The sequence below is a fragment of the Crocodylus siamensis genome, chromosome 4 (assembly GCF_052110815.1).
Source record: "Crocodylus siamensis isolate JL-2025a chromosome 4, ASM5211081v1, whole genome shotgun sequence".
Lineage (NCBI taxonomy): Eukaryota > Metazoa > Chordata > Crocodylia > Crocodylidae > Crocodylus > Crocodylus siamensis.
Genome location: NC_143398.1, coordinates 116,616,950 through 116,641,546, shown reverse-complemented (window position 1 = coordinate 116,641,546; position 24,597 = coordinate 116,616,950). Strand labels below are relative to the sequence as shown.

Sequence of the window (24,597 nt, the reverse complement as noted above, 5' to 3'; positions counted from 1 at the left end):
TTTTCTCCTGTTCCCTACATACCTAAAGAAGGATTTTTTGTTGTCCTTGATTCTCATTGCTAGTCTAAGTTCAGTCACTGCCTTGGCCTTTCTAATTTGTTCCTTACAAGCATGGGCCATTGTTGTATAGTCCTCCTTGGAGCCTGTCCCCAGCTTCCACTGTTTGTACGCCTCTTTCTTCTTTCTTAAGAGGGCCATGATTTCCCAGTTTAGCCAAGAGGGCTTCCTAGCCATTCTGCTACCTTTTCTCTGCATGGGAATGGACTTCCTTTGTGCTTCAAGGATCACATCCTTAAGGAATGACCACTTTTCATGCACACCTTTCACCTTCAGTCCCTGGTCCCACAGCACTTCCCCTGCTAGTGACCTGGGCTTGTTGAAATTTGCATTTTTGAAGTCCAAGACTTTAACCCGGCTATCAGATTTGTCTGTCTTGCAACAGACAGTGAACATGATGGTTTCATGGTCAATGTTACCCAGGATACCCTCTATATTTAAGTTTGTCACCAGGTCATCTCCTTTGGCCAGGACCACATTTGGGAGAGTGTTACCTCTGGCTGGCCTGTTAACCACCTGAGCCAGGAAGAACTCTTCAATGCAGGTTAGGGAGAAATGTGACTGGTTCAACTTGGCTGAGTGTTTCTCTCAAGAGATGTCCAGGTAATTCACCTATGACAACCATGTCCCGTGCATGTGTGGCCTCTGTCAGGTCTCAAGAGAACTATAGATCGAGTTCCCCCCCATGGTTTGGAGGCCTGTAGGTAATGCCTACATTTCAGTCTCTCTCGCTGCAACAGCCCCTCCCCCCGGCAGCTTGACCCAGAGGGTTTCAAGCCATTTTTCTTTGGAGCTGATGTTGGCCTCCAAGGATGTGTACTGCTCCTTCACATAGAGAGTCTATGTGAGTTAGCACTCACTGTGATCTGTGCAGAGGTCTGCACTGGAGTGACCCTTGGATACAGAGTGAAAAAAAAAAATGTATGAGATGAGTAGTTCTGTGCACATTAGAACACCCAGATATAATATATTTTCCCAGGCTTCTGGGTGGGTTGTGAACAACCTCTGAATTTGAACCCAATCCTTGTTCCTGAAATCCAGTACCTGGCAGAAGGATTATAAATACATCCATCCTTTTACTATCTGAGCACTACAAATAAAGAGCCACAGGAACAAGCCCTTAGTGATATGCTTCAGTGACACCCTGTAGAAAACATGTTTTTTGCACTTTCTATTAATTAATTTTTTGGTTGTTTGTTTTCAAATACACTGGGAATCCCTTGATTGCTAATAAAGTCACAAGAATTTAAAACAGTATTATCCAAAGCAAGATCAGCTTCCTTACTGGGGAGGCACTGCTATTCACTAATAATATTAAGCCTATGATCAGGTCGATCTATGTTTTATGAAAACACATCAGCTGTCAGTGATTATGTGTTTAGTTCTCAGCAGGGACCTTGATGTAAATTGCCTAACCATAGTGGTAATGCTAGATAATCTGTTTTATGGGCTATCACCTTGTCCTGGGATAGAGAAGGACCACTTTATCTACCAGAAAGGCTGGGGTATGATTAATGGAAGGAATATATGTAATTCAGTTGGACAAAGACCCAAACAAGCTTATTGTTAAATGCTTTCCCAGAAAAAAAAGGTGGTGGGGGGAAATGCTATTAATAGCTCTTCTAAAAAGCCTCTGTTCATATCTTTTTAAGATTATAGTACAATAATTTAAGAGAAATTATCCTGACATAATGCCCAGTGAAACTGAAAGTCATTTGGACAGATTCGGATGTCAGTTGCCTTTCTGTATATCCAGATTAAGTCTACTGCCTTCACTTGAGTTAATGTAAATTCACGCAGGGATAGATGAGGGGCACAATTTAGTCAATTGGCTTTTTCGGTGATATTCCAAGTCCCTGTCCAGGACTGCACGCTAACTTGGCACATAGTTCCAGAGCCAGCACCCAGAGTCAGACCCAACGCATTAGGTCTGGGGCCACATGCCTGGTCAGATCCAGTGTGCTGGGTCCAGCCATGAACCAACCCTGTATAGAGGCCTGATTTTGCAGGCTCCACCATGGGTGTGCAATGTTGTCAACATCATGGTGGTATGACTCTCAGACCCATAGCAATTAACACTGCTATTCCTCTATTCCCTGCCACCACCAAATTTCTGTATCCATGGAGATCCCCGCAAGAACTGGGAGTTCCCAGTGTTAAAAACAAAACAAAACAAAACACTACATCAAAAAAAGAGTGGAGCAGTAGACATGACTACAGTGTGCGCCCCCCAAAACTGGAGCTTGTCTGGCCAGAGCCACTATCTGAATGCTGGCCAGGCTCTGCACATGCAGATCACCACCTCCACAGGCTTGGAAGGCCCCAGGATCCCAGGTAAGGCTGCTGGGGCTAGCCCTAGTGCTGGCCCCCGCCTCTCCTACCCCACCTGAGGCAATATGCATGTGCATGTGCAGGGGCATGCCTGAGGACAACTAGCAGTGGCACAAATATGTGCCTGCTCATGGGAATGCATCCTGAGGCTACATACAGACAGTCAAAAGGCCCTAGGCTGAATTGATTCAGTCTTTGCAGGTTAGTTTAAGCTGCAGAGATTAATCTGAGAATCAATAGAACAGACATTCACTTTTGTTTCAGGAAATGCAGCCACATGCCTGCAGTGTCTCAGGCCAGAAGCTGGGGAGTGGTAGAGGGTACCTCCCAGTCTGTCAGCCACTGCCAAAGGGAAGAGACTGAAGCCCCAAGGCTTTTTCCCCCATCCCTGCTGAAGCAGAGGGGGCATGGCCAGGCACCAGCACAGGGCAAGCACACTGAGGCCACGGGGAGGGGCACTTTAAACCCCACATCATGACCTGCATGAGACCGCAGCCCAGCTCTGCCTAGGAGGCAGGCAGCCCCTGCCAGGCTACTCCCTGCTTGCTGCTGGAGCAGAGGGGGTGGAGCGTGGGGTTGGGAGGGACTCCAAACTCCAGCTGGGGTCCAGGATGAGGGAGGGGGCTTAAATCCCCTTCTCCAGCTCAGTACACTTGAGCAGGGCAGGGGCACAGGGGGGACAACAGCCTGAGAAGTGGAGAGGCTGTTGCCCCCACCTACCCCACTTGGGCCAGTGCAATCCCCTGGTAAAGGAGATTTAAACACCCTCCCTGGCCCCAGACCCTAGTTGGGGTTCACCTAGAGGGGCAGTACCTCCCAGGCTTTCCCCCACACCCCACCCAAAACCCCTGCTACTCTAGCAGTAAGTAGGGAATAGCCTGGCAGGGGCTGCTGTGCTCCTGGCAAGCAAACCCCAGCTGGGGTCCTGTGCCAGTGGGAGGGTGGCTTAAACCACTCCATCCCCTCCACCTTAGCCTTCTGGCCCACATCCCCTGCTCCATCAGGGAAAAGTCTAGCAGGTGCTTTCCGCCACAGCTGGGTTTCCAACCCCCACTCCCTTGTCAGTCAGCCCTCACTGCTCTGGCTAGGGAGCAGGGGTGCAGGCCAACCCTGCTCTCTGGAACAGACAACACGGCCCAGCCCAGGGTTAGAAAAGATCCTGGGATGCCGGGGGACTGTGGTTTAACTTGAGCCAGGAAGGGGTCTGGGACAGAAGTTCCATAAATCAGTTAGATCTAAATCAGTTAAATCTGATACTGCATTCAGCCAGCTTTATCTTAAACCAGTTTCAGCCCTTTTGTGCACTGCACTTGTGTTACAGGTTTAAACGAGTTTCTGATTGCTTAAACCAGTTTGTGTGTAAAGTCTGTCCCTAGCCTGAGCATCTCAATAAGATATCAACATGCTGTCCTGATAGCATAGGGCTAAATTTTGGATCTCCTATATATCACTGCTTTAAGGAGAGGTTGAAATCTAAACTACATCTGGTGGAGGATGTTTCTAACTTAAGTCATTTTATATTAGTCTCCAATAAGATGTATTATCATTTTTTGCCTTCCCTACATGTAGGTTGACCATATTTCCCTGGTCTCAAGACAGCACACATTTCTTTTCCTCACTCCAGTCTCAGTTAAGTAGGCCAGAGGAAAACAGAGCAGTAGAAAGCAGGAATGGGTAGGGCAATGAGGTGAAACAGTCCTGCTTTCATTAAGACAGTCCCATCTTAAACACCTCTCCCACTGAAAATGGAACATAAATTTGGAAAAAGGGAGCACTGATGCTTCCAAACGTTAAATATTACCATCAAGCCAGCCAACTCAGAAATGTGGTGTAATGGATAACACCAGGTCACAATAATCAGTTGGTAAAGACAGAGCAAACATACTGCCCAGAAGTCAAACTTTATGTTATCCTCTTTACAAGAATAATGAAAACCTGGGATAACACATATAAGAAATTAAGTTCTTACCCATCCCCTTTAACACCTATACATAATAATATTGAATTTAATCCTAGATATGGATTAGGTAATTTAAATATCTGAAAACCTATTGGCATCATATGTTTTCATAAATTGTCCAAAAGTGATTTAAATCTTTGAAGAAATACAATGTACCACAAGTGACATTAAAATCCCATTTTTCCCAGTACCTGCACTTAAGACAATTTTCAACTCTTTCCCAAAGAAAGATGAACTTCAGCTGAAATCTGACAGACTTTGAGAAAATATTGAAACACAGGCCTACTGTCTGCATTGTATAAAGCAATTTTAGATAGCCATATAGAAGAAAAAACATTGTTTATGTCAAAGTAGGCTGTTAACATTGTATCAGAAATTAGTGCTAAAGAATGGGAGACCTTCTGGAACTACTGTCCTTATGCATCTGCATGACGATAAAAGAAAATTATTTTAAAACCCACTTAAAATTAAATGCATTTATGATATAGGAACAGACAAACAGATGGAAGGAGCACAGTCACTTTGGGGGATTCTGCCACATATGGTGGACAGACATGTCCCACAATTAAACTGTTCAGGAAGAAGGTTGGAGACATGTTGAGGAAATAGCAGGATGCCAACTATCAGATAACTGAGGTCCTAGCAAAATTGCAGGAGAAATGCACTCCACATCGACTCCTGTAATCTTGCTCGTTTCCAAGCATGGCCCCCCCACCACAATTGGTAGAGGGGCCCTAGTGGCCCTGCCACTTGCCAGGGAGACAAAAAACCATGGTTTTTAATATAGCATAGTTTTTGCCTCCTGGCCAGTCAACAGAAAGCAGCAGGGCCACTGGGGCCCGTCAGTGGTGGGAAGGGCAGAGTGACCTTATTCTTCTTCATGGTCATATCAACCAATTGAAATTTGAGTCTGTTACATCAGGAAGAAGTACAGAGACCTCCCCTTCTTTTTCTTCCTCAAAATATATTGTTCAGTAAACTCTCTCTTCCCTGAAAAAATTATGGTTATTGAGATATTTATATGTTTAAAGAAACCCACCCCATTCCTCATAATTTCCCCTCACCAGGGAAGTTCATCACATATTTTTACATACCATCATACTATATACATGTAATAGGCATCTTTCATATCTCAAGAAATCAGTATTTTTTATGGCATCTCAAAATCTGCAGTCTACAGCATAATTTTGTTTACCTAGCAGATAAGCCTTCTGAAAATGTGCTGAGAAACTGGAAGGTACACATTAGTTTTATTCACTTGGCTGATTTACAGGTCTGCCTTTTAGCAGCTATATACAAAACTGACACAAAAGGGAAAGGGAGAAGTGAGAACTCACACACACATTTTCCTCACAATCTAATTATCAGAAAAATAATTAAGTAATAATCTTTTTTGTATACTGGGATTTTTTCAAGCCCTAAACATGTCCTAAGTGTGATATGAATGTATTTAGATAACCTGTAACTAGTCCTGAGGATGATCATACACACACACATACAACACAACAGTTTTACTCTGCCTTCCATCCAAAGCTTAAAGTGCTGTACAAACATTAATTATCCCTGCTTAATAAGAACTATCCTTGTTGTAGTCATTTTATTGGTGAAGAACCGAATACACTCACAGTTTAGCGATTAATCCAGGGTTCCACAGCAATAGAGTGACAGACAAAAAGATAAACCCCTAGTTACTTGGCCCTTAGTACCAGGCACAAAACCATTCCTCACCTTTTAAATTCTAATGACTAATTAAGTTCACTTGTCCAATTTGAATACAACTCAAAAGCCAAACCAGAAAGAGAATAATGCAAAAATTCTAATTTAATATTATTATCGCACTGTTAATAATCTTCAATTATATTAGGTAGAGGCAAAACCTTTTTGATTGCTTGCTTTTTACAAAAACAGAAAGACAAAAGCCTGCATTTATTTCATATGGAAATTTTGCTAGAGTAAGGACTCTGAGGAAAATTGTATTAAGTCTCAAAGTCAAGAAGCCTACTGTCAAAAATAAGGACTGCAGAATCAGGACCATATTAGGAGCTCTAGGATAATTTATCTTTTTTATCTTGACACTTTTCACCTGATCTATTGGCGGCTTAATAACAAATCATTTTGTATTTCAATATGTATATCAAATAAGCAAATCCCTCTAAATAGTGCTGCTAGGTTGAATGTGGGCCATTAAGCATTTTGAAATATAAACTGGAATAATCATAGGATGAAAAGCCTGTGAAATCACCATTGCACCAGAATACTTTCCTTCCCTTCCAAATGTATACATCATTGGTAATGAAACATGGGTAAAGTGCCAAATCACATGTTAGGGTTTGCAATCACAATAGAAAGTAACATTTCCTTTGGAAGTCATTAAGAGTATTGAATCCTTTTAATGCTTTATTGATTTAAAGACTAGCATCACAACAGTCAGTGCAAATACTATAAGGGAAGTTTCCAAAAAAGATCCATGTTTTCCCCTGAGACACATTTTTCCATCTTTATTTTTACAGTTCTCTTTTTAACAGGATGCAAGTTATGGTCAAGTTGTCCACTTTGGTACTTAAACTAATCTCCAACTATTGGAGATCAAAAAGAGACCTATATGAGCCCTAATTAGTTACCATGTGTCTACTTCAGGGTCCCGACCTTGAATTCTGAAATGTCTGGTGTTAGCTGCTGTCAAGATCTAGGCAGGTCCTATAGGATCTGGTCTAGTACAGCAGTTTCCATCTTCCTTCTCCTTCTCAAATTAGAAACTTCATGAGTAGATTGTTAAGTGTGATGGGACCAACTACCTTACACTGAATTTGTTCTTTTATTGAGTGAAACTAATAATTTTCCAAGTGCATATATCCCATATTCACAGAATATAAATTGTCACAAGAGGATCAGTTGTCCTTTCACATAAGTGGAAGTCAGAAAAAGAAAACAAAATTTCTAACACCTATAGGTGTAGAGGGAACTGCAAAACAAGTATAACTTGAAAGAGAATTGCCTGGCTAAGTCCATAGAGGGCCTAAAACAATAACAGGGAGGCACAGACTGTCTCACTCCAGCATTACCAATTTCAACAATTCTGCCACAAGTCTTGTAATACTTGTTATTTTATTTAAAGCCTCATGTCCCAGGGACAAATGAATACAAGATTTTTTTTTCTGAAAGCATAGACTATCTAGGTCTCACAGTGGCAGAGAAAAGCTTGGAAGTGTGACCCAAGTATAACCTGAATTTTCAAATACCAAAAGGCAAAATACCCACCTACAGTACATTGTAAGCCAGATCTCATGTTTTTAGGGGTGTGATTCATAATTATTTTTTTAAATGGGCAACACTACCATTTTATATTCCTCCAATTATATTTGCAAATATATTTCCAGAAGGCCACAGGATTCAGCATTTGTGATACGGAATCTACCACTTTGCTAGGCCAGGCATCCTTCCCATGCTATACTGTGCCTTCTCCTCCCTGTGAAATCAGTCTAGATGTTGATCTCTCTCTCCAGGTTTCCCTGAGAAGTGGTAATAAACAGGAATTCCCTCTGCACTGGATTGAGGAAGCAGAGGGCTCAGTACTACAGTCCATTTTGTAGGTCAGGAGCCAGGACCACAAAAAACTTAAGCTGAATTGTAATCCAGGTATTTCATGCCCAACCTGGATGGCTTAGATGTCCAGAATGGAACATGCAGCTTTCATTTCTACATTTATAACCAATTCAAATCCAATTCAGAACCCCTTGAACATCAGTAAATATTTACATTATTTAAACAACCAGAATTTGCCACTTACCTTGCCAAAGCTTCCTCAGTTAGAAGAGACAAACATCCCCTGCCTTCAGCTCCCAGAACCTCCTCCTGGTCCCAGCCAAGCTGACCATATTCACCTGACTGGGAAGGAGGCTCAGGGACCATGGGCCCTCTTTCCCTGCCCTGCTTCACTCTTGTCTCCAAGCAGAGTATCACTGGGCAGTGTCCACTGGCTTGCTGGACTCATCTGAGGGCCAGTGAGCACTGTCTGGAGTGCTGTGCTTGGTACCCCCACTTGGCACACTTGTTTTAAACCTCTGACCAGTACGCCCATCCCTGTTTTGCCATTATTTGTCCCAGGAACCCCATTGTCCCCTTTTCCTGTGGCTTCCCTGCCTCAGGGAGGCCAGTGGGAGACTTGGTGGACTGAGCCCACAAGTTTTTAAGGGTTGACAAATACTGGCCTTCAGGACTCCTTCCAAGCCCTGCAATCAGCCTCACCTAGGGCACCTGCTGTTCCCAGTGTTCACCTGATTGCCTAGGGCTAACTCAGCTCTACTGCTTTATTGAGATATGTTCTGGGTGAAAAGCAGTGGTGCTTCTGTTCACAATGAGAGTGCTAAGGCTTTTCCTGCCAAGTAATGGATGGGCTCCATATGCCTCATGAAACAGTGAGGTTTTCCAAATCACACAAGTACAGAGAGGCTAAATCTCCATTTTAGAAGAAGAGATCACATTCTGTTACCTTTCAGTAACAAAGCTGATCCATCCAGTAATAGTAATTGGCTCTAAACCACATATTTCTACAATGTAACACTCAAAAAGGTATAAAATATTTCCCTGGCTTTGGAAAAAAACCCAAACAACTTATTAATCCAAGTAAAACTACCCTGTTTACTAGAACAAATACCCCAGCCACACCTGATGACAGTAAGCTTTGACTCCATACAGAAGCCAATCCAAGATTTTCCAGAGTGGGATGCGGAAGAAGTAGCCATTACTGCAAGCATGGCTGCACCCACTGCTCCCAGCCTTCGCCCTCCACCAGAGTAGGCAGGCTATGCTATGCGATCAGCAGTTAGGGCCATTTTTAAGTCCTCAAGGCATGTAAGAATCCTCCCTTTCCCCTTCCTGGTCAGAGGTCTCTTCCCTTCTCCCCCAGTCCTGTTGTCCCAGGGGCAAAGGGACAACTGCCCCACCCCAGCCAGGCTTTTTCAGGTGCTGGACTCAGCCCAGGATAGTGGCAGTGGCAGCAGTGGGTGGGCAAACTAGTTCCTCCTCTCCTTTCCTGCTCCCAGGCTGGCAGGGAACACCTGGGGGCACCAGGAAGGGGGGGGTTAACCCACCTGCCCCCGCATCATCACCACTGCTGCTACTGTCCCAGGCTGTACCCAGCCCCTGCAGAGCCTGACTGAAGTGGAACAGGTGTTCCCCTCACTCTGGGACAGTGGCAGTGGCAGGCAGGGGAGGGGACAGGACATGCCTCTGAGTGCCATAGAGGAAAAGAGAGAGAGAACTCTTACCTGGTAATTTTCAGGGACTCAGTCCTTGCCTGCTGCTTCTGCCATATGGTCAGAAAAGGGGAGAGGTGCAGAAGTGCAGCTGTGCCAGTACACCCCCTCTGGATCTGCTCCTGACTCCATATAATTGACTGATCACTTTAAGAAGTTATCAGCAAGAACTGATCCACAAACAGGAGCACAAGGTATACCCTTGTTAAATACTAGCTCAATGAAGAGAAAGCAAGCAGAAATGAAGTGGCCTCATCAAGATTGCTTGTTATTTATTCCCAAACAGTCCATTGCTTACACATCTGTTTAAAGATGAAGCATGGCAATTATCATCACCTGTACAGTTTGTATGATACCCACAACTAGGGTGAAAGGAGGAGGAGAAATTCAATATGTAACTATTAACCAGTGCACTGGATTTTACGTTGCTGTAGTTTCTAGCATAGTAGCGCCCCGAACACCTCCCTTTCCCCCTGTCAATTGATTACTTCAGTGTCCCAGGCAGGGTGCAAACACATTGTGAGAAGTATTCCCTGCCCCAAACAGTTTGCAGAATAAAAGACAAAATAAGCAAAAGTCACCATGAGAAACAGAGGCCCAGAAATCAAGTGACTTTATTTCCCTAAGAAATGGGTGTGTAGTTCAAATTGGAAAAAAAAAAAACCCACATCTCCTGGTTCTAGTCTATTGCTTTCTATGATATCCTCAATGCATTATTCTCATATTCTGTATCATACTGATAGCTAGATCTAGATTCTAGTTCTCGATTATTTGTCTTAGATTGGATACAAACTGTTTTAGCTGTCTCTGAGGTAGATTTCAGGCCTCTTCAGGGAGGGATCATTTCTCCTTTTCATAGATTCTTACAGCAAGAAAGGTCCATTATCTAGTCAGATGCCCTTTCCTTTCTGCTACCTCTGTAGTGAGCTGAAAGCTATTGGTGCTGTTACTAATAAAAATAAACTTATTGGGGAGAAATTTCTGCTTTATCAATCTGTGCTCCACAAAAGCACTGGATACAATTTCAAGATAAACCAAAAAGGTTACTGACGCTGACTGTCTACTGCCTGCCCCTGGTGTAGTAGTTTACACCAGTATAAAGCTGATTTTAAATACTGCCATTCTTATTTGGTAGCATGTTATACCCATTTAAATGACTGCACATTTAAATCAATCCCATCTCATTTAAATATAGTCATTCTCCATGTGGCTTTGCAGGTAGAGAAAGTTCCCCAGCTGTCCCTGTAGGCCAAGCACCAGCCGTCACATCTCATTTGCCTTTCCATAATACTCTGGGGAATGGTTATGCAAAACACTGTTATATGTACAGACATACCAGTTAGGGAGGAAACGTTTATTATGCCAAGTCATCCTTCCTGGAACTATAGGGATCTAGGTAAATTCATCTTATTGTCTCATTACTCAATAGTTATTATTATTTATATAAAGAAAAGATCCAAAATAAATCTGATAATTTTCAGAACAGTTGATATAAGACTTCCTCGATTCATCATGGGCTGATTTCCTACTCCAGCAGGAGCTCCAGGCTATAGCATGCTGCTTAATGAAAAATCTAGCAAGGTGGATGACATGGGATATAAAAAGGAGGAGAAAATGAACTTCTTGTTTTTAAAGAAACACTTTAATATAGGCTGCAGGGGTGCATGCCTAGCCAAATTTAGAAGTGCTTTGGATCATTCTTTCTTCAGAAGAGAGTTTTGATCATTCTTTTTCCTTGTGACTATTCCTTCATTCATTCCTTTTGTTTACTGTTGATTTACTCAAGCTTTGGACCCAGTTCAGTCCCTGGAGAAATGGACAAAGCCAACTGATATCAATAGTGATCCTGCCTTTAAGCCTGAGACCAAAGAAACTAAAGAATTTTTGCATTAGAGTTGAATTCAGAGGTGAGTGCAGCCCCACTGTTGTCAGTGCACTTGAGCTCTGAAATAGGCTTTACACAGGGATGAATCTGATAAGGAGGAAATTCTGTGCTGCAGACACACCCCTTTTCTGCTGCCACTGCTGCTGTCCCTGGCTAAGCTGGGTGCAGGTGAAACCCCAGGAGAGGACACCTGGAAGGGGCATAAGGGGGGTGGGAAGCAGCAGGCATTGGAAAGAGGAATCAGCCAAGCTTGGCCCCCACACAATGTTTCCCTGCAGTGTCGGGCAGAAATGGCTCTGGCCGGGGTCGGAGTGACCCTTTAGTGGGCCCTCAGCAAACAAACTTGTGTGCCTCTACTTTGTTTCACTGAATAACCATAATATGTAAAATAAGCACAACTGGGCCCCTTCTTCACTTAGTGTCCTAGGCATGTGCCCAGTTTGCCTATGCATTAAGCTGGCCCTGACTCTGGGGCTTCCCATGCACCTGAGGCAGCCAGGGACAGTGGTTTCAATGGTAGCAATGGCAGGTCCAGCTCTTTGTGTGCCTGATTCCTGCCCGGTTCCCTGGCCTTCACTGCTGGCCTGGGAGCTCCAGACATACCTTGCTCCCATCCCCCTATAGTTCAAGGGGTGGTTCCCCCCAGCATTTAGGAAAAATCCTGGATCTGCCCACAGTTGTGTGACCTGCCCCTTGCCACAAAATTAGTTTCTACTTACGCATCTTAAACAGCAATTCAGGGTCTGTAGTATAACATCTCAGTCTATATACTGTCTGTTTTAGATAAACACTCTGAAAACCCTTTTAAAAGTTGACAGATAAGTATTTGCATATGCTAGGCAGCATGTATAATGGTCTATTGTCCTGAGGTTACATGGAAGTCTGTTAGAAGTGAAATAGCTTAGTATAATACATGTACCCTGGCTGTACATGAGTAGAGATGGGTTCAGACTACAGAATTGTGATCTGAATGTCAAACATCCTAAAATTTGATAAAATTTTGATCTGAGGGTTGATTTAGCTTGATTTAGAGTTAGAGACTATTGACAAAATTTAAATCCACATTTTGATTTAATGGGATGCTTAAATACAGATTTTTTAATTTCTATTTCTGAGAGAAAAAAATGTCATGTTGTAGAAGAGTAGCCTTGTGCAGAAATTCACTAAAAGCAGAACCATTTCACCCAGACCTCACTTCCTTTTAAATATGGAGGTTTTGATAGCATGAAAACCACTCTTTGCTTTGGCTTTCTGTTGCCAAAACAGCCCGATTGTTTCCAGGTTCAGTTATATGTTGTTAGCTTCCTCCTCCTGTGGAGAAAAAAAACCCTTTAAAATGCAGGAATTCAAGCATGGTCTCTTTATAGTAGCCCTGTCAGTCTGATGACCACAGCCCTTTTCAATATTTTTATTAGCTGAGGAAGGCAACAGGTCAAGTTTTGTCTAAATTGGAATTTTCCAAACTATCTAACTTTAGACTTTAACCCTAAAATATCCAGGGGCAGCTGGTAAGGTAACAAAATCAAGGTCATTAAAAAATTGTTAGCCCCATGGTGCACCACCCAGAAAAGACTAAGCTTCACCAGCAGGAGGGAGTCTCCTTTCTTCTTGCTCCAAGGACTTGATCCCCAAACCCTTCTAAGTCAACATAAATACTCCCATTGGCTTCACTGGGTTTTGGGCAGTATCCCAGATGATTCAGCACAACAGAATCTCTAGTAGGTGTTAATAATATAAGAGAATCAAGTGATTCTGATTCCATCCAATAAAGGGCAGTGTTTCATATGAGCACTTTGCCAGCTCATTAGAACTAGTATTTCTGGAATATATTCATTTCTTTTAAATACCAGCCTAATTTTATAGCCTATAAAGTTAGCATTTCCTCTTTTTCTGTAATGGGTTCCATTTTTTACAACAAGGCCCTTGAAGAACCTGTTGTGTTTTTGAGCATATGGAATATTTGGTTACTTTTCAAAAATATTAAACACTAAGTACTTTGGAGCTAATACATTAGTTAATAACCCATTAAGAGGGACTTTCATATTGGTGATAATTTTGAAGTATAGTACACTTAAGCATGTACTATGTAACAATTTATCTTTCAGAAAATGTCATAATTTCTCTTACTGGGTTTAATCTACTAGTTAATTATGTAAGATCACATCCCATATTCCCCTATTTCTTGATGCAGTGAAGTCAGAGGGCTTGATCTTACAGTCATTACTCACAGAAGGAAACACATTGATTTAATACACTTCTGTGAATATGGATTACAGTATAGGGTCCTATACTATTGATTTTGTGACATCACAATCCTTTCCTCAGCAATCCTTTCCTCAGACTCTGGTGACACACGACCATAATTTCATTGCAAGATGAAGCACTTAAGTTGGAAGAAGAAAGTCCACATTAAAATGCAAAGATCTTAATCAGCAGCAGACAGAAGACTTTGGCCCAGTTCCTTATTCTAAATAAAAGTTTTTCTTGCAAAAATTGCTGATGTGACATCTAACAATTTTCCTTCATTATTTACAAAAAGGCATTTAGTTTTTCCTTGTGATTATTCCTTCATTCATTCTTTTCATTTACTAGTTATTTTGGTCTGTTTCCTGTTTATTTTCTTAAGCTCTGGGCCCAGTTCAGTTCTTGGAAAAACAGACTAAACCAGCTAATCTCAATAGTGGTCCTGCCTATGTCAAATCCGGGCGTAGGTTTGGTCCTGATGTATGAGCTCTCAAACAGCTGATTTTAGAACATCACTTGTAAGATCCTCAGCTGATGTAAAGTGGCATAGCTATGCTGATGTTTTTTGCCTTTTATTTTTTGTTCTTGGTCATTTATAAGGCTGAAATTATTTCCTGCACTTTCCCTTTTTTTGCCGTAGTAAGTACTGTACTGATGTGGTCTTTGCTTTGAAAGTTACAAAATACTGGGTCATTTGGTGCCCCCATTTTGAAAGTTACAAAATACTGAGTCATACGAGCCCCCATTTGGTGTCAGATAGGTGTCAGGTGAATCACCTAATCGTTAAAATGTGACCTTGGATCCTATATTTCATAAAATACCTCTTTAATTCTAAAGTCTCTGTGCAACTATAGCCCAGCCACTATGTTTAAGTCTCCAAAATGACCTTTCCAACTCCAATATTATAGCTTCTATCTAGTACATCTCCACCTCAAATATCAAATATTTTCTCCTCAAGGTCTTCTCTACACATCAACCTCAATATGTTAACAATAGGCTTTATCATTTCCCTTCTTAAACCCCCTCCTCTTTGCTAACTTCTGTTACTGTCAACTATGTCACCATTTTATCCATTACTCATGCTTACTGTATGGTATTTCTCCTCTAAATACATGTAGCAAACTAAAGAGTAAACGTTATAATGTAACTACTGTAATCTGCTCAGAGCACTCCATACTTTCATTTTGTTACCGCATGGTTTCCTTAAAGTAAGCCAAACATGATGCATTATGTTTCATTTCTGAGACTCCTTTACTTAAAAGCCAGAATAATTTCCTAGCACGTGAAATGGAGGAGTTCCAGAAATGAAACATTATGCATCATGTTTGGCTTACCATAAAAGCTGCACATTTCTTTCTTCCATAATGAGCTGCTCACTTCATCCCTTCTATTCATTCAAGATCAAAACACTGTGCTGGGATGAACTGGTAACATTTTATTTTAAGTGTCTCTTCATCATTTATTCATTTGTTATTTGTTCCACTTTTAGCATTAATACAAAACATAGTGTTTCTTTCATAAAAAAATCCTTTTCTTTTCAGAATTTCTGCCTCAGGATCTGAAACATGTTCACAAAAGACTTACAAAAAACCCATTGAGTCTATTGCATATAAAATGCATTTAGACAGCTTTACAAGTTCACCTCTTCTTCTCATTCAGAGTATGTCTGTAGGAACATAGGAGCAGTCACAGTAGAACAGATCAATGGTTTGCCCAAACCAATGTCCTGCCTCCAACAGTGGTCAATACTGAAAGCTTCACAGAAACGTATAAGATCCCAGCATTACCCCTAGCGATGCAATATTAATAACAATTAAATATTTAATGCTTCCACCATTTTTATCATAAAATCCCCGAGCACTTCAGAAACACAGAGTCTGTTCTGATATCCAGTGGAAAGACTCTGGTTGACTTTAACATGCTTTGTATCTTGCTCTAAGTAATCTTTACAACTGCCCTGTGAGAGCTATTGTTTCTATATGACTGGTGGAAAACCTGAGGCAAAGGGAGGTTAAAGTAAGGATTTTACCAGGTAAAAAATGTGCCCACCACCTGTTAAGGGTTAGGGGCCCAACTCTATTCCCTGCATGATTTTGAAATTTGTACCATATTAGTGAATCCTTTTCAAAACTGAGATTAGAGTCCATATCTCATAATTCCCATGCAGCATTCCAACCATCCAACAACCCACTACTAAAGAAATTTTCTTCTGACCCTACCTGACAATGTACTTGGTCCCTGAAACAAGTGAACTGACAGTACTTGCAATCTCTTTCAATAATGCTTTACATAAGGGCTGTCTAAATTCTAACTGGCCAGAGGCTGCCCACCCTGTAGGCACACTGGCAGGGGCTGCATGCCCCATGTATCAGTGGGGGGTCATGGGGCCAACACAATGACGTTCCCTGTTTCACTTTGTACCTGCATCCCTCTGCTGCAGCCTCACTGAAACAGCCCCACGTGGACACTCTCCCCCAAACCCTCACTCAGGGTGAAGCTGCATAGTCCCAGCCTCATCCCGAGTGCTCCCCACCATGCTATACAGTGCCATGCCATGCCTCACCACCCCCTGGGATGGGTGCAGAATTTTGAAAGCTGGAGGAGGAAGCTGGAGACTCCAGCTGCTGTTGCAGCCAGAGTGATAAAGGGAGTCATGGCTGGAAGGGACCCTTGGGCTGTAATTTAATTCCTTACAGTCCACATGGGGTCAGAGGGCCACCATTTAGAGTGCCATGGTTTATATAATGGTATGTCCTCATCTTTTTCTCTTCCACAACATCTGCAAAATCCCAACCTGAAGGTTTATCTCACATGGCAGACAGTCTAGTAAATTCAGATTGTCTCAACTTGGCAGTTGGTTTGAGTCACACCCATTATATGAAAATTGCAATTTTGTAGATGAGGTTGTTTGGATTGAGTATGAGTTGCCTGTTTCCATGGTGGCAAAAAATGGTCCTCAGGGAACAAGGACTTTGTCTTCTCTGCTACAGTTTCAATTAGTGATTCTCCCTGAGGTACTAGAGATGTTGGAAGATCCTTGTCCCAATAACTGTGGTCTAGCTCTATGTCCTGACAGAGTGAAGACCAGGGGGAATATTAGATTTCCTGCTTGTGAAGACTGTCAGCAACTCAGCAAGAGAAGGCTGCCTACTACTCTGAAAGAAGGAACAGTCTGATCAGTATCAAACCTTCCCTTATTGGGTAAGATCATGGAGAAGATTGTGATAAAACAATTCTTGCTGTATTATGTCAGTACATCAATACCTTTGAACTCCTTGTCCTTTGTCAGTTTGGGTCTATATTTGACCATAGCACAGGAACTACACTGGTTAATGTTCTACTGATGGATAGGATCAGGCTTTTATGCTGATATTAGATCTAATACTGCTTTCAAAACATTGATCAGAAAGTATTGTGGAGGCACTCACAGATCCTGGAGAAAGTGGTCAGCCAATTGGCTTCATTCTTTCCCCCTGGAGAGGTTTCAGTGAGTAGCTGTGGATAACTGATCCTTTCAAGAGTCACTCCCCTGTTCGGCCTGGGGCTGCTGTGAGATTTAATAAGGAATCGTGAGAGTTGGTGATTTCAGTAAGTGCATGACACCCAACTGCATGTCTCTGTCTTGATCCACTCAGATGATGCAGTCTGCATGGCAGCTGTTGTCTAGCCAAGATTGCAATATGGATTAACCAAGCTGTTTGAAGCTCAGTCTAGAACAGACTAAAGTAATGATGGCCATTTGCAACTGGAAATCCTTTGATTGCTCGGGTATTAATAATTAATAGAGTTTTATATTAATGATATTAATCTTAATTAATGGCATCTGCACTTATGGGTGATTATAGAGCTGTGGGTGCTGCTTGACAAACACAGTACAGCACTGACCCATTCAGCTTTTTATCACATACATCTAACTAGAGACTTGCAGTTTTCCCTTTCACATGTAGAACTTGTCATGGTAATCTAGGTTTTCCCCTCAAAAAGTTAAGCTGTTGCAGTGTCCTTTATATAGAACTATATATTACAGTCATGTAGAGGCTGAAGCTATTGCAGAACAGAGAGGTCTCTTACTGAGTGGCACACCTAACTGGAATATATAGTGCAGATCTCGGAATACCAGCACTAACTGATTCTGGTTTTGCAAGTGAAGGTTAAGGTCTTCATTATGACACCTAAAGCTCTGAATGGGTGGGGTGCCAACCTGAGAAAACATATCAAATCTACCACAACTATGGTCAGCAGTGTTCCTTCAGCTGGATGCCCTTCATTAAAAAAGAGTGACCTGCAACAAAGGTATCTTTTGTAAATACCTGAAGGTCTTATTCCCTTCCTGTGTTTGAAAGTAACCCAGATTTGGTGACTGGACATACAGCAAAAGCCAGCATGCCTGGAGAAAGCTGAAGGTAAAACTTCCTAGATGATAAAAGAGTATTTGACTGGTTGGCTGGACAACAGCCAAGTTCCTCTGAAAGGGATTTTAAAGTTTCTGGGGTTTGATCTAATTGTATGTATTGTGCAAATCGTTATGTTAAAGTGCCAACAGGTTTGGATTAGTGTCTTTACTTTGAATCTCAGTCAATCAATATTTTAGGGAACTGATTGTTTCCAGGCCTTGTAGGAGCACATGGGCTTTACATGTACTTTGTAAAGACAGTAATATCTACAGCAGGAAGTGTGCGGCAATTTTCTGAAAAGACCCACAACACTTCACTTCCCAGGTACTGTAAATCCTCATTGATCTGTATTTTCCAAGTGAACATCCCTTTCCTCCTTCCCCCACCCCCCCACCTCAAAAATCAACATGTGGGGAAGTGTCATGGGGCACCCACAAAATAAATTTGAAATTGCCCTGCTTAAAGGGCAGTCTGTCCTGCTCTCACCTGCCATGCCTTGAGTGGCCCATGCATGGCATTTCATGAAGGCTCCCTCACCACAGGCCACCCCACCACACTAAACAGCTCCAGTAGGGTGCAGTTTTAGTTCTTACCCAGGACCGGTCTTCAGGCCTACCTGACCTTATATGCCCCTCTCTGGGGCCCCCTTAAATGTGCTACACTACATCAGGGCTGCTAACCACCAGGCCCCTTGGCCCTGGCTCCATCTCATCTGAACCCTCTGTATCTGGCCCCCAGCTCACTCTGACCCCTGTCCTAGATCCATCCTCCTCAGACAGTCTAGTACCAGGCCTCATCCTCCTAGGCCCTGATCCCACCTCCAGGGCAGTCGAGACTCCAGGCTCCCAGGGGGAGGAATATTTCACCCTTTGGCCCTACCCAGGCCCTGGCCCCAGCTTGGACCAGTGAGGTTCCTAGAGTCAATCCCAAAGCAGCCAACCCTCTCTTCTCTGCATGGCCGCCCTCTCAGACCCCTCCACAGATCATTCCCTCTCTCTGGGTGAGCTCAGAGCCCCCAACAGATCTTTCTTACTGCAGCCCTCTTTCCTTCTCTGTGGTTATCCAGGCCCCTCAATAGGCTCCTGTGCTATGCCACTCAGTGGGTTCACCCAGGCCCTTCCCCACATCTCTTACACATATATGACCCTTTTCTCAGGGCTCTTCTAACTGCTCAACACGCCCTTGTACACTCAGCCCCTCTGGCCTCTCATCAGGTCCCCGTGTATACAGCCCCTTCTCAGGGCTCTGGACCCTACACTGGGTTCCCCAGGAACTTCATCCATCCCCTTAGCTCCTACCCAAACCTCTGGATATTTCAGATGTTACTCTCCTTGCTGACATTCAGGTGTTACAGCCTTCCTGCTAGATGTTGTCCCTCCACCAGCTCCCAAGATGTTACTGCAAATCCTGCTCTCCTACTCTGAGCTTATAAACTGTCTAAGCCTAGACCTCCTCCAATCAGAGGTCTCCTTTGCAATCAGGTGACTCCCTTGATCAAGCCTAGCCTGCTGGCCCCGGGTCAGCTGACTCTCTAATGAGGCTTGACCCGTGGCTCAGCAGACTGCCTGATCTCTTAAATTGGCAAGCATACCAAGTGCCCTGCCACAGAAAGCCATTGTGAAAGAGCACTGTAAGATTTAAATTTTGCATTGTGATGCTTCCAAATACATTCGAGTGTGCTGGTGCCCATGTGAAGATCCATGGCTCAGCTGTGTAGTGAGCAATGTCAGGAAGGGGAGAGGAAACAGTTTGAACAGCTTTGTCACTGGGCAAAGCCTCTCAGGTGACAGTTTTACAAACTGCCAGATGGGCAGCAAGGCTGATGTTTTATCCACACCAAACAGATACAGTTTAGCAAGTGACAGTTGGCCCACCAATGCTGAAACAGCAAGCTCACAGAGGCAGCCTTTGCCCTTCTTGGGATTCATCAGTTCGGTGCAGCTGTTTTCTCAATGAGATTAACTTCTAGGCGAAACATCAATTTAATAACATTAGCTTGGCAACTCTTAGAATTTTAAAGAGCCAGTGCTTCCTGTCTCCAAGAAGCTGGCATGTCTAAAAAGCAGGGAGTGAATAAAATGCTCTAGGTAGAAACTGTAACCTCTTTTATTTAATTTATTTTTCACTGCAAAACAAACAAACAGATTAGATACTTAAAGAAAACTGAATTTCATGCTCATGAAAATAGATTTATAACCAGGGGCTGAACCAGGATGCTGAGTGGTCAGGCTGTGCACAAACTTCCTCAGATATCTCTTCCAGTGCATTTCAGTCCTATCCTGTAATACCCCCATTTACTTCCATCTGTATGTGAATTCCTACTTCAATTCTCAGCGTAGTATATAGTAACCATATACATGATTTAATAAAAGTAGGCTTACTATCCAACTAAGGCCATATTTTCTGTCACAGACTATGCTTCCAGTTCACCTCAGTCATGATCTGCAGGTTTCCCCATTATTCCAAGCTACCACATAACTCTCATGCACTTTGTTACTTTTTCGCAATGCTTCCTGGCATTCTACTCCTGGATCTTTCTTGAGCAGTGATACTAAATAACATGCCTGAAACACTTCTGACTCAGAAGTGGTGATAATTTCTACAGGAATAATACCCTGAGACTTAGACTTCCTGAAAATCTTCTTTTCTTGATTTCTTGCTCTCTTATTGGAATAGTATGACATCATTTTTTAAAGCCAGACATGTATTTTCCTTTCATTATGTCTAAAGCAAATCTGTCATAAAGATGCTAATGAACAACCTTGGCTTCTGCCCATAACTAAGTCCTGTGGGAGTCAATGGGACTAAAATATGTGCTTAAAATTTTGTATATGCTTCATTGAATGAAATGAAGGGTTAGAATAAAAATTAACTACAGTTCACTCAGCTACTTGCTTACCTGTAAATACCTGCTATCCTCCTTTCTTTCCAAAACATCAGTCCCCAAGCCCTCTAAAACAAAATCCTACCGAATATATTAACATTATGTGTGAAGCAAATGCATATTTCAGCACTTGTGGAAGTGAAAGCAGGGAAAGCAGGCAACTAGAGTGTGAACAGATGTGGTAGAAGCTTCCTCTAAATAGTTCTGTCAAGGCAATGTCAGTTTTTACCAGCTACAACACTGCTATTCTAGGACTTGAGCCTACAAACTCTGACAGATGCAGGAGGTCATTTGTGTGAACAAGGATCAACATCAGGAAAGATATAAAGGATCAGAGCCCTAGATGAGGTGCTGTCTTAAGCATTGACTGACAATTATGCAAAACTCTGGGTTGGTTTTATTAATGAGCAGAATACTGTAATTTGAGTGCAATAATAATTATGGTCAAGACATAGCCTGCATGGTACATACATTTCCCTTAGAAGGCTTAGGTGAAGCATATTCAACGTGCTCAAGGAAACATTAATGGAGCAAAAGTGAAAAGAGGGGGAAAAAAGGCATGCGTAACCAAGCTTTCAGTGTTAGGCAGAACTTAGAAAATGAATGTCAGGGAGATGTTCAGAGCTTGAACGTGGCCAGTTAATATCTAAATGTAATGCTAAGCATTGAAACAATAAAAAAGTATGAGCATTTACCCCCCCCCCCCCGCTTTCTGTATCATATTAATCACAATGCTGTGGGGGGGGAACACCCAGCCAAAAAAACAGAACAAAACAAAAACCCTCTGAAAAGCAACTGATGTGTTCCTTAGTGGAATGTATCCATGGCCAAACCAAAGATCTCAAATGTGTTCTTTTGTTCATTGGACTAATCCTGCCACCCATCCTGAACATTTACCCTGAGGTGCTGAGCACCACTCAGCTGCCATAGGCTTCCCTGCAGAATCTGCCCCTAAATTAGGTGTCACTGGGGTGCTGAAGGGATAGTTCCTGTTTACCTTTTTTCCTTTTTTCTTTTTTGGATTTCTAGACTGTGGCTGCTGATAAAAACCACTTGCTAGAAAAGAACTAAAGTGATGGTAGGCTGGGGGGAATGGGAACGAATGATTCTGCAATGACATTTCAATCGCACTTGCATGAAATATCATGTGGGAAGACTGACAATGACGTTTGCCAATATCCCAGTAATGCAATAACTTTGGATTAGGCTGAACAATGGCATGTATGTGTGTATATACGTATGCATGTGTGTGTATATGCCTATACAGCTATGTATGTGTACATATGTATGTGTGTATATAGGTATGTATGTATACATATGTATGTGTGTATATAGGTATGTATGTATACATATATGTATGTATGTATACACATGTATGTGTGTATATAGGTATGTATGTATACATATGTATGTGTATATATAGGTATGTAAGTATACATATATGTATGTATGTATACACGTGTATGTGTGTATACAGGTATGTATATGCACGTGTGTGTACGTGTGTGTATACGTATGTATGTGTATGTGTATACACGTATGCATGCGTGTAGAAAAGCAGCAAGCAGAAGCTATCCCAGCCGGCACCCCCCTCTCCCCCTGTTCTTTTCCTTCCTTTCGGTGGGCATTTCTGCTCCCTGCAACGCGTGAGTGACAGGCGAGGGGACTGGCTGTCCGCCGCAGGAGCCCGGCGGCTTCCCCCGCTCGGACCCTCCAGACAGGACACGGGAAGCGGCACAATGGGGCGGGGGCGGCCCAGGCTGCGGTGCGGGGGGCGGCAGGGATGTCTCCGAGCAGGGCACACTCCCCTTTCCGCCTGGATCCCTCTCGCTGCTCCTTGCAGCTCCCGGCGCGCCCCGCCAGGGGCCACGGCGGAATGAGACAATAAGGTTTCGAGGTCTTAGCACATGCAGGGCCAGACGCTCCCCCGGGCGAGCACAAAGCCCCTGCTTCTGCCAGCTGGCGTCGGGGGAGGCAGGCTCCGAGAGTGATCACTGCCCGAGGAAAGTGACTGCCTTTCGCCCTGGGCAGCGCATCCTCCCTGCTCGGTCTTGGGCGCCGGCGCTTATAATTCCCAGCACAAAAGGGAGAGGCGCAAGTGACAAACCCATTAACCCCCCCGGCCCTAAGACGATGTAACCCATGGATCCAGCCGCACATCTGTGCCTTGCCCGGGCGCCGAGACCCGCTGCGCGGCGGCGGCGGGTGAGGATGCAGGCGAGCTCTGCCTTACCTTGAGCACAAAGAGCCAGAGCAGGGAGAAGCGGATCATCTGGCCGCCGCCCGCTCCCTCCGGCAGGATCCCGACCATGGAAGTGGAAGGGGGAGAGCGTCGCCCGCCGCGATCTCAGCAGGGAGGCTGCGATCTTCCTCCTCCTCCTCCTCTTTTCTTGGCCCCCGAGTGCTGCTAACAATGGCGAGCCGCTGCAGCATCAGGGGACTCGCAGGACGGGCTCCTCTCCCGCTTCTTGTATTTCATGTGGGGGAGAGGGCTGGATTTTTATGTTTAATGTTCTTCCAGTGGTTTCTCTGATCCCTGCATTCAAAAGCAGGGGGAGGGAGAAGGGGCCGGGACTTTGCTGCTGCTGCCCCTCCTCCTCTGGAGGTGCAGAAGGGTGATCGGTGGAGCCCCCGCTTCCCTTTGCTCGGGTCCTCCTTTTCTTATCCCTCCTGGCTTCCCCTGGATGACCGAGGAGCCCTCATTCCAGGCACGGAGCTGGAAGTGACAAGCAGCCTCCCATCTCTCTGCTTCTCTCCCTCCCTCCCCTGCCATCTCCACCCCCTGGTAGCTCCACCCCTCCTCTCCCTTCCCCAGATCCTGCCCCCAGCCCCAAGCTAAGGACTCTTATTCTTGCCCAAGCAGGTTTTCTCTCTTTTGGAGGTCACATAATAAAATGGACTCACAGCCTTTCTCCCCCACCAAAAAAAATTCCAGTCCACTCTCCCACAGATGCCTACCATTAACATATACGCCTATATATTTGCTATTGCACTCCACATATTGCTGTCTTGAGAGATGGTTCCATACTGAGCTGCCAGAGAGAGAACAGCCCTGAGTGTAATAGTGTAATTGCTCTCTTGATATGACTGTGATATAATTTTACACTTACCAGAGGAGGTTACTATATGCTTGCCTCTTTTGACCCCCATCCAGAAGCTGGTTTGTGTTAGTAACTGCCCCATGCTTGTGAGAATAGTAATCTTGTGTCTAAGAAGTACTACGATGCAGCTGACCATGCAAATGGACCGCTTTGTTCACATGGGGAATCACTGACTTCTGCCAGAGTGCTGCTAATGCAAGTTCAATGCCTATGTAAGTCATTGCAGGACTGAGGCCTAATTGCCTAAGAAAGCAAGGTGCTGAGCGTCTTGCAGGAGAACTCCAGCTGCATGATGAATCAGGTTCCAAATGCTCTTACTTAATGTAGCCTACACAGAAAATATTCCAGCCCCAGACCATTACGTAGGAAAAGTGGTTGTTCAATGAACTAGGTCTCTGAGAAGATTACAACTTCCAATGTAAGGATCTGATCTCCCAACCAATGAGTCATATACCTGGTTGGCTCGAGCTTGCAGGGAAACAGTGA

General features: G+C 43.6%; 1 protein-coding gene across 3 annotated transcripts in view; it reads right to left on the bottom strand.

The window, feature by feature from the left end:
- Positions 1–23,737, bottom strand: part of PTPRO (protein tyrosine phosphatase receptor type O) — a 263,577-nt gene extending 239,840 nt beyond the window's left edge. For all 3 annotated transcript variants that reach the window (XR_016441869.1, XM_090043530.1, XM_090043531.1), the window contains exon 1: positions 23,244–23,737. Coding sequence is in view for 2 of the 3 variants with exons in the window: in XM_090043530.1 (XP_089899656.1) it covers positions 23,244–23,321 (78 nt within the window). In the remaining variant the exon portion in view is untranslated. The remainder of the gene's footprint in view (positions 1–23,243) is intronic.
- Between the last annotated feature and the right edge of the window lie 860 nt (positions 23,738–24,597).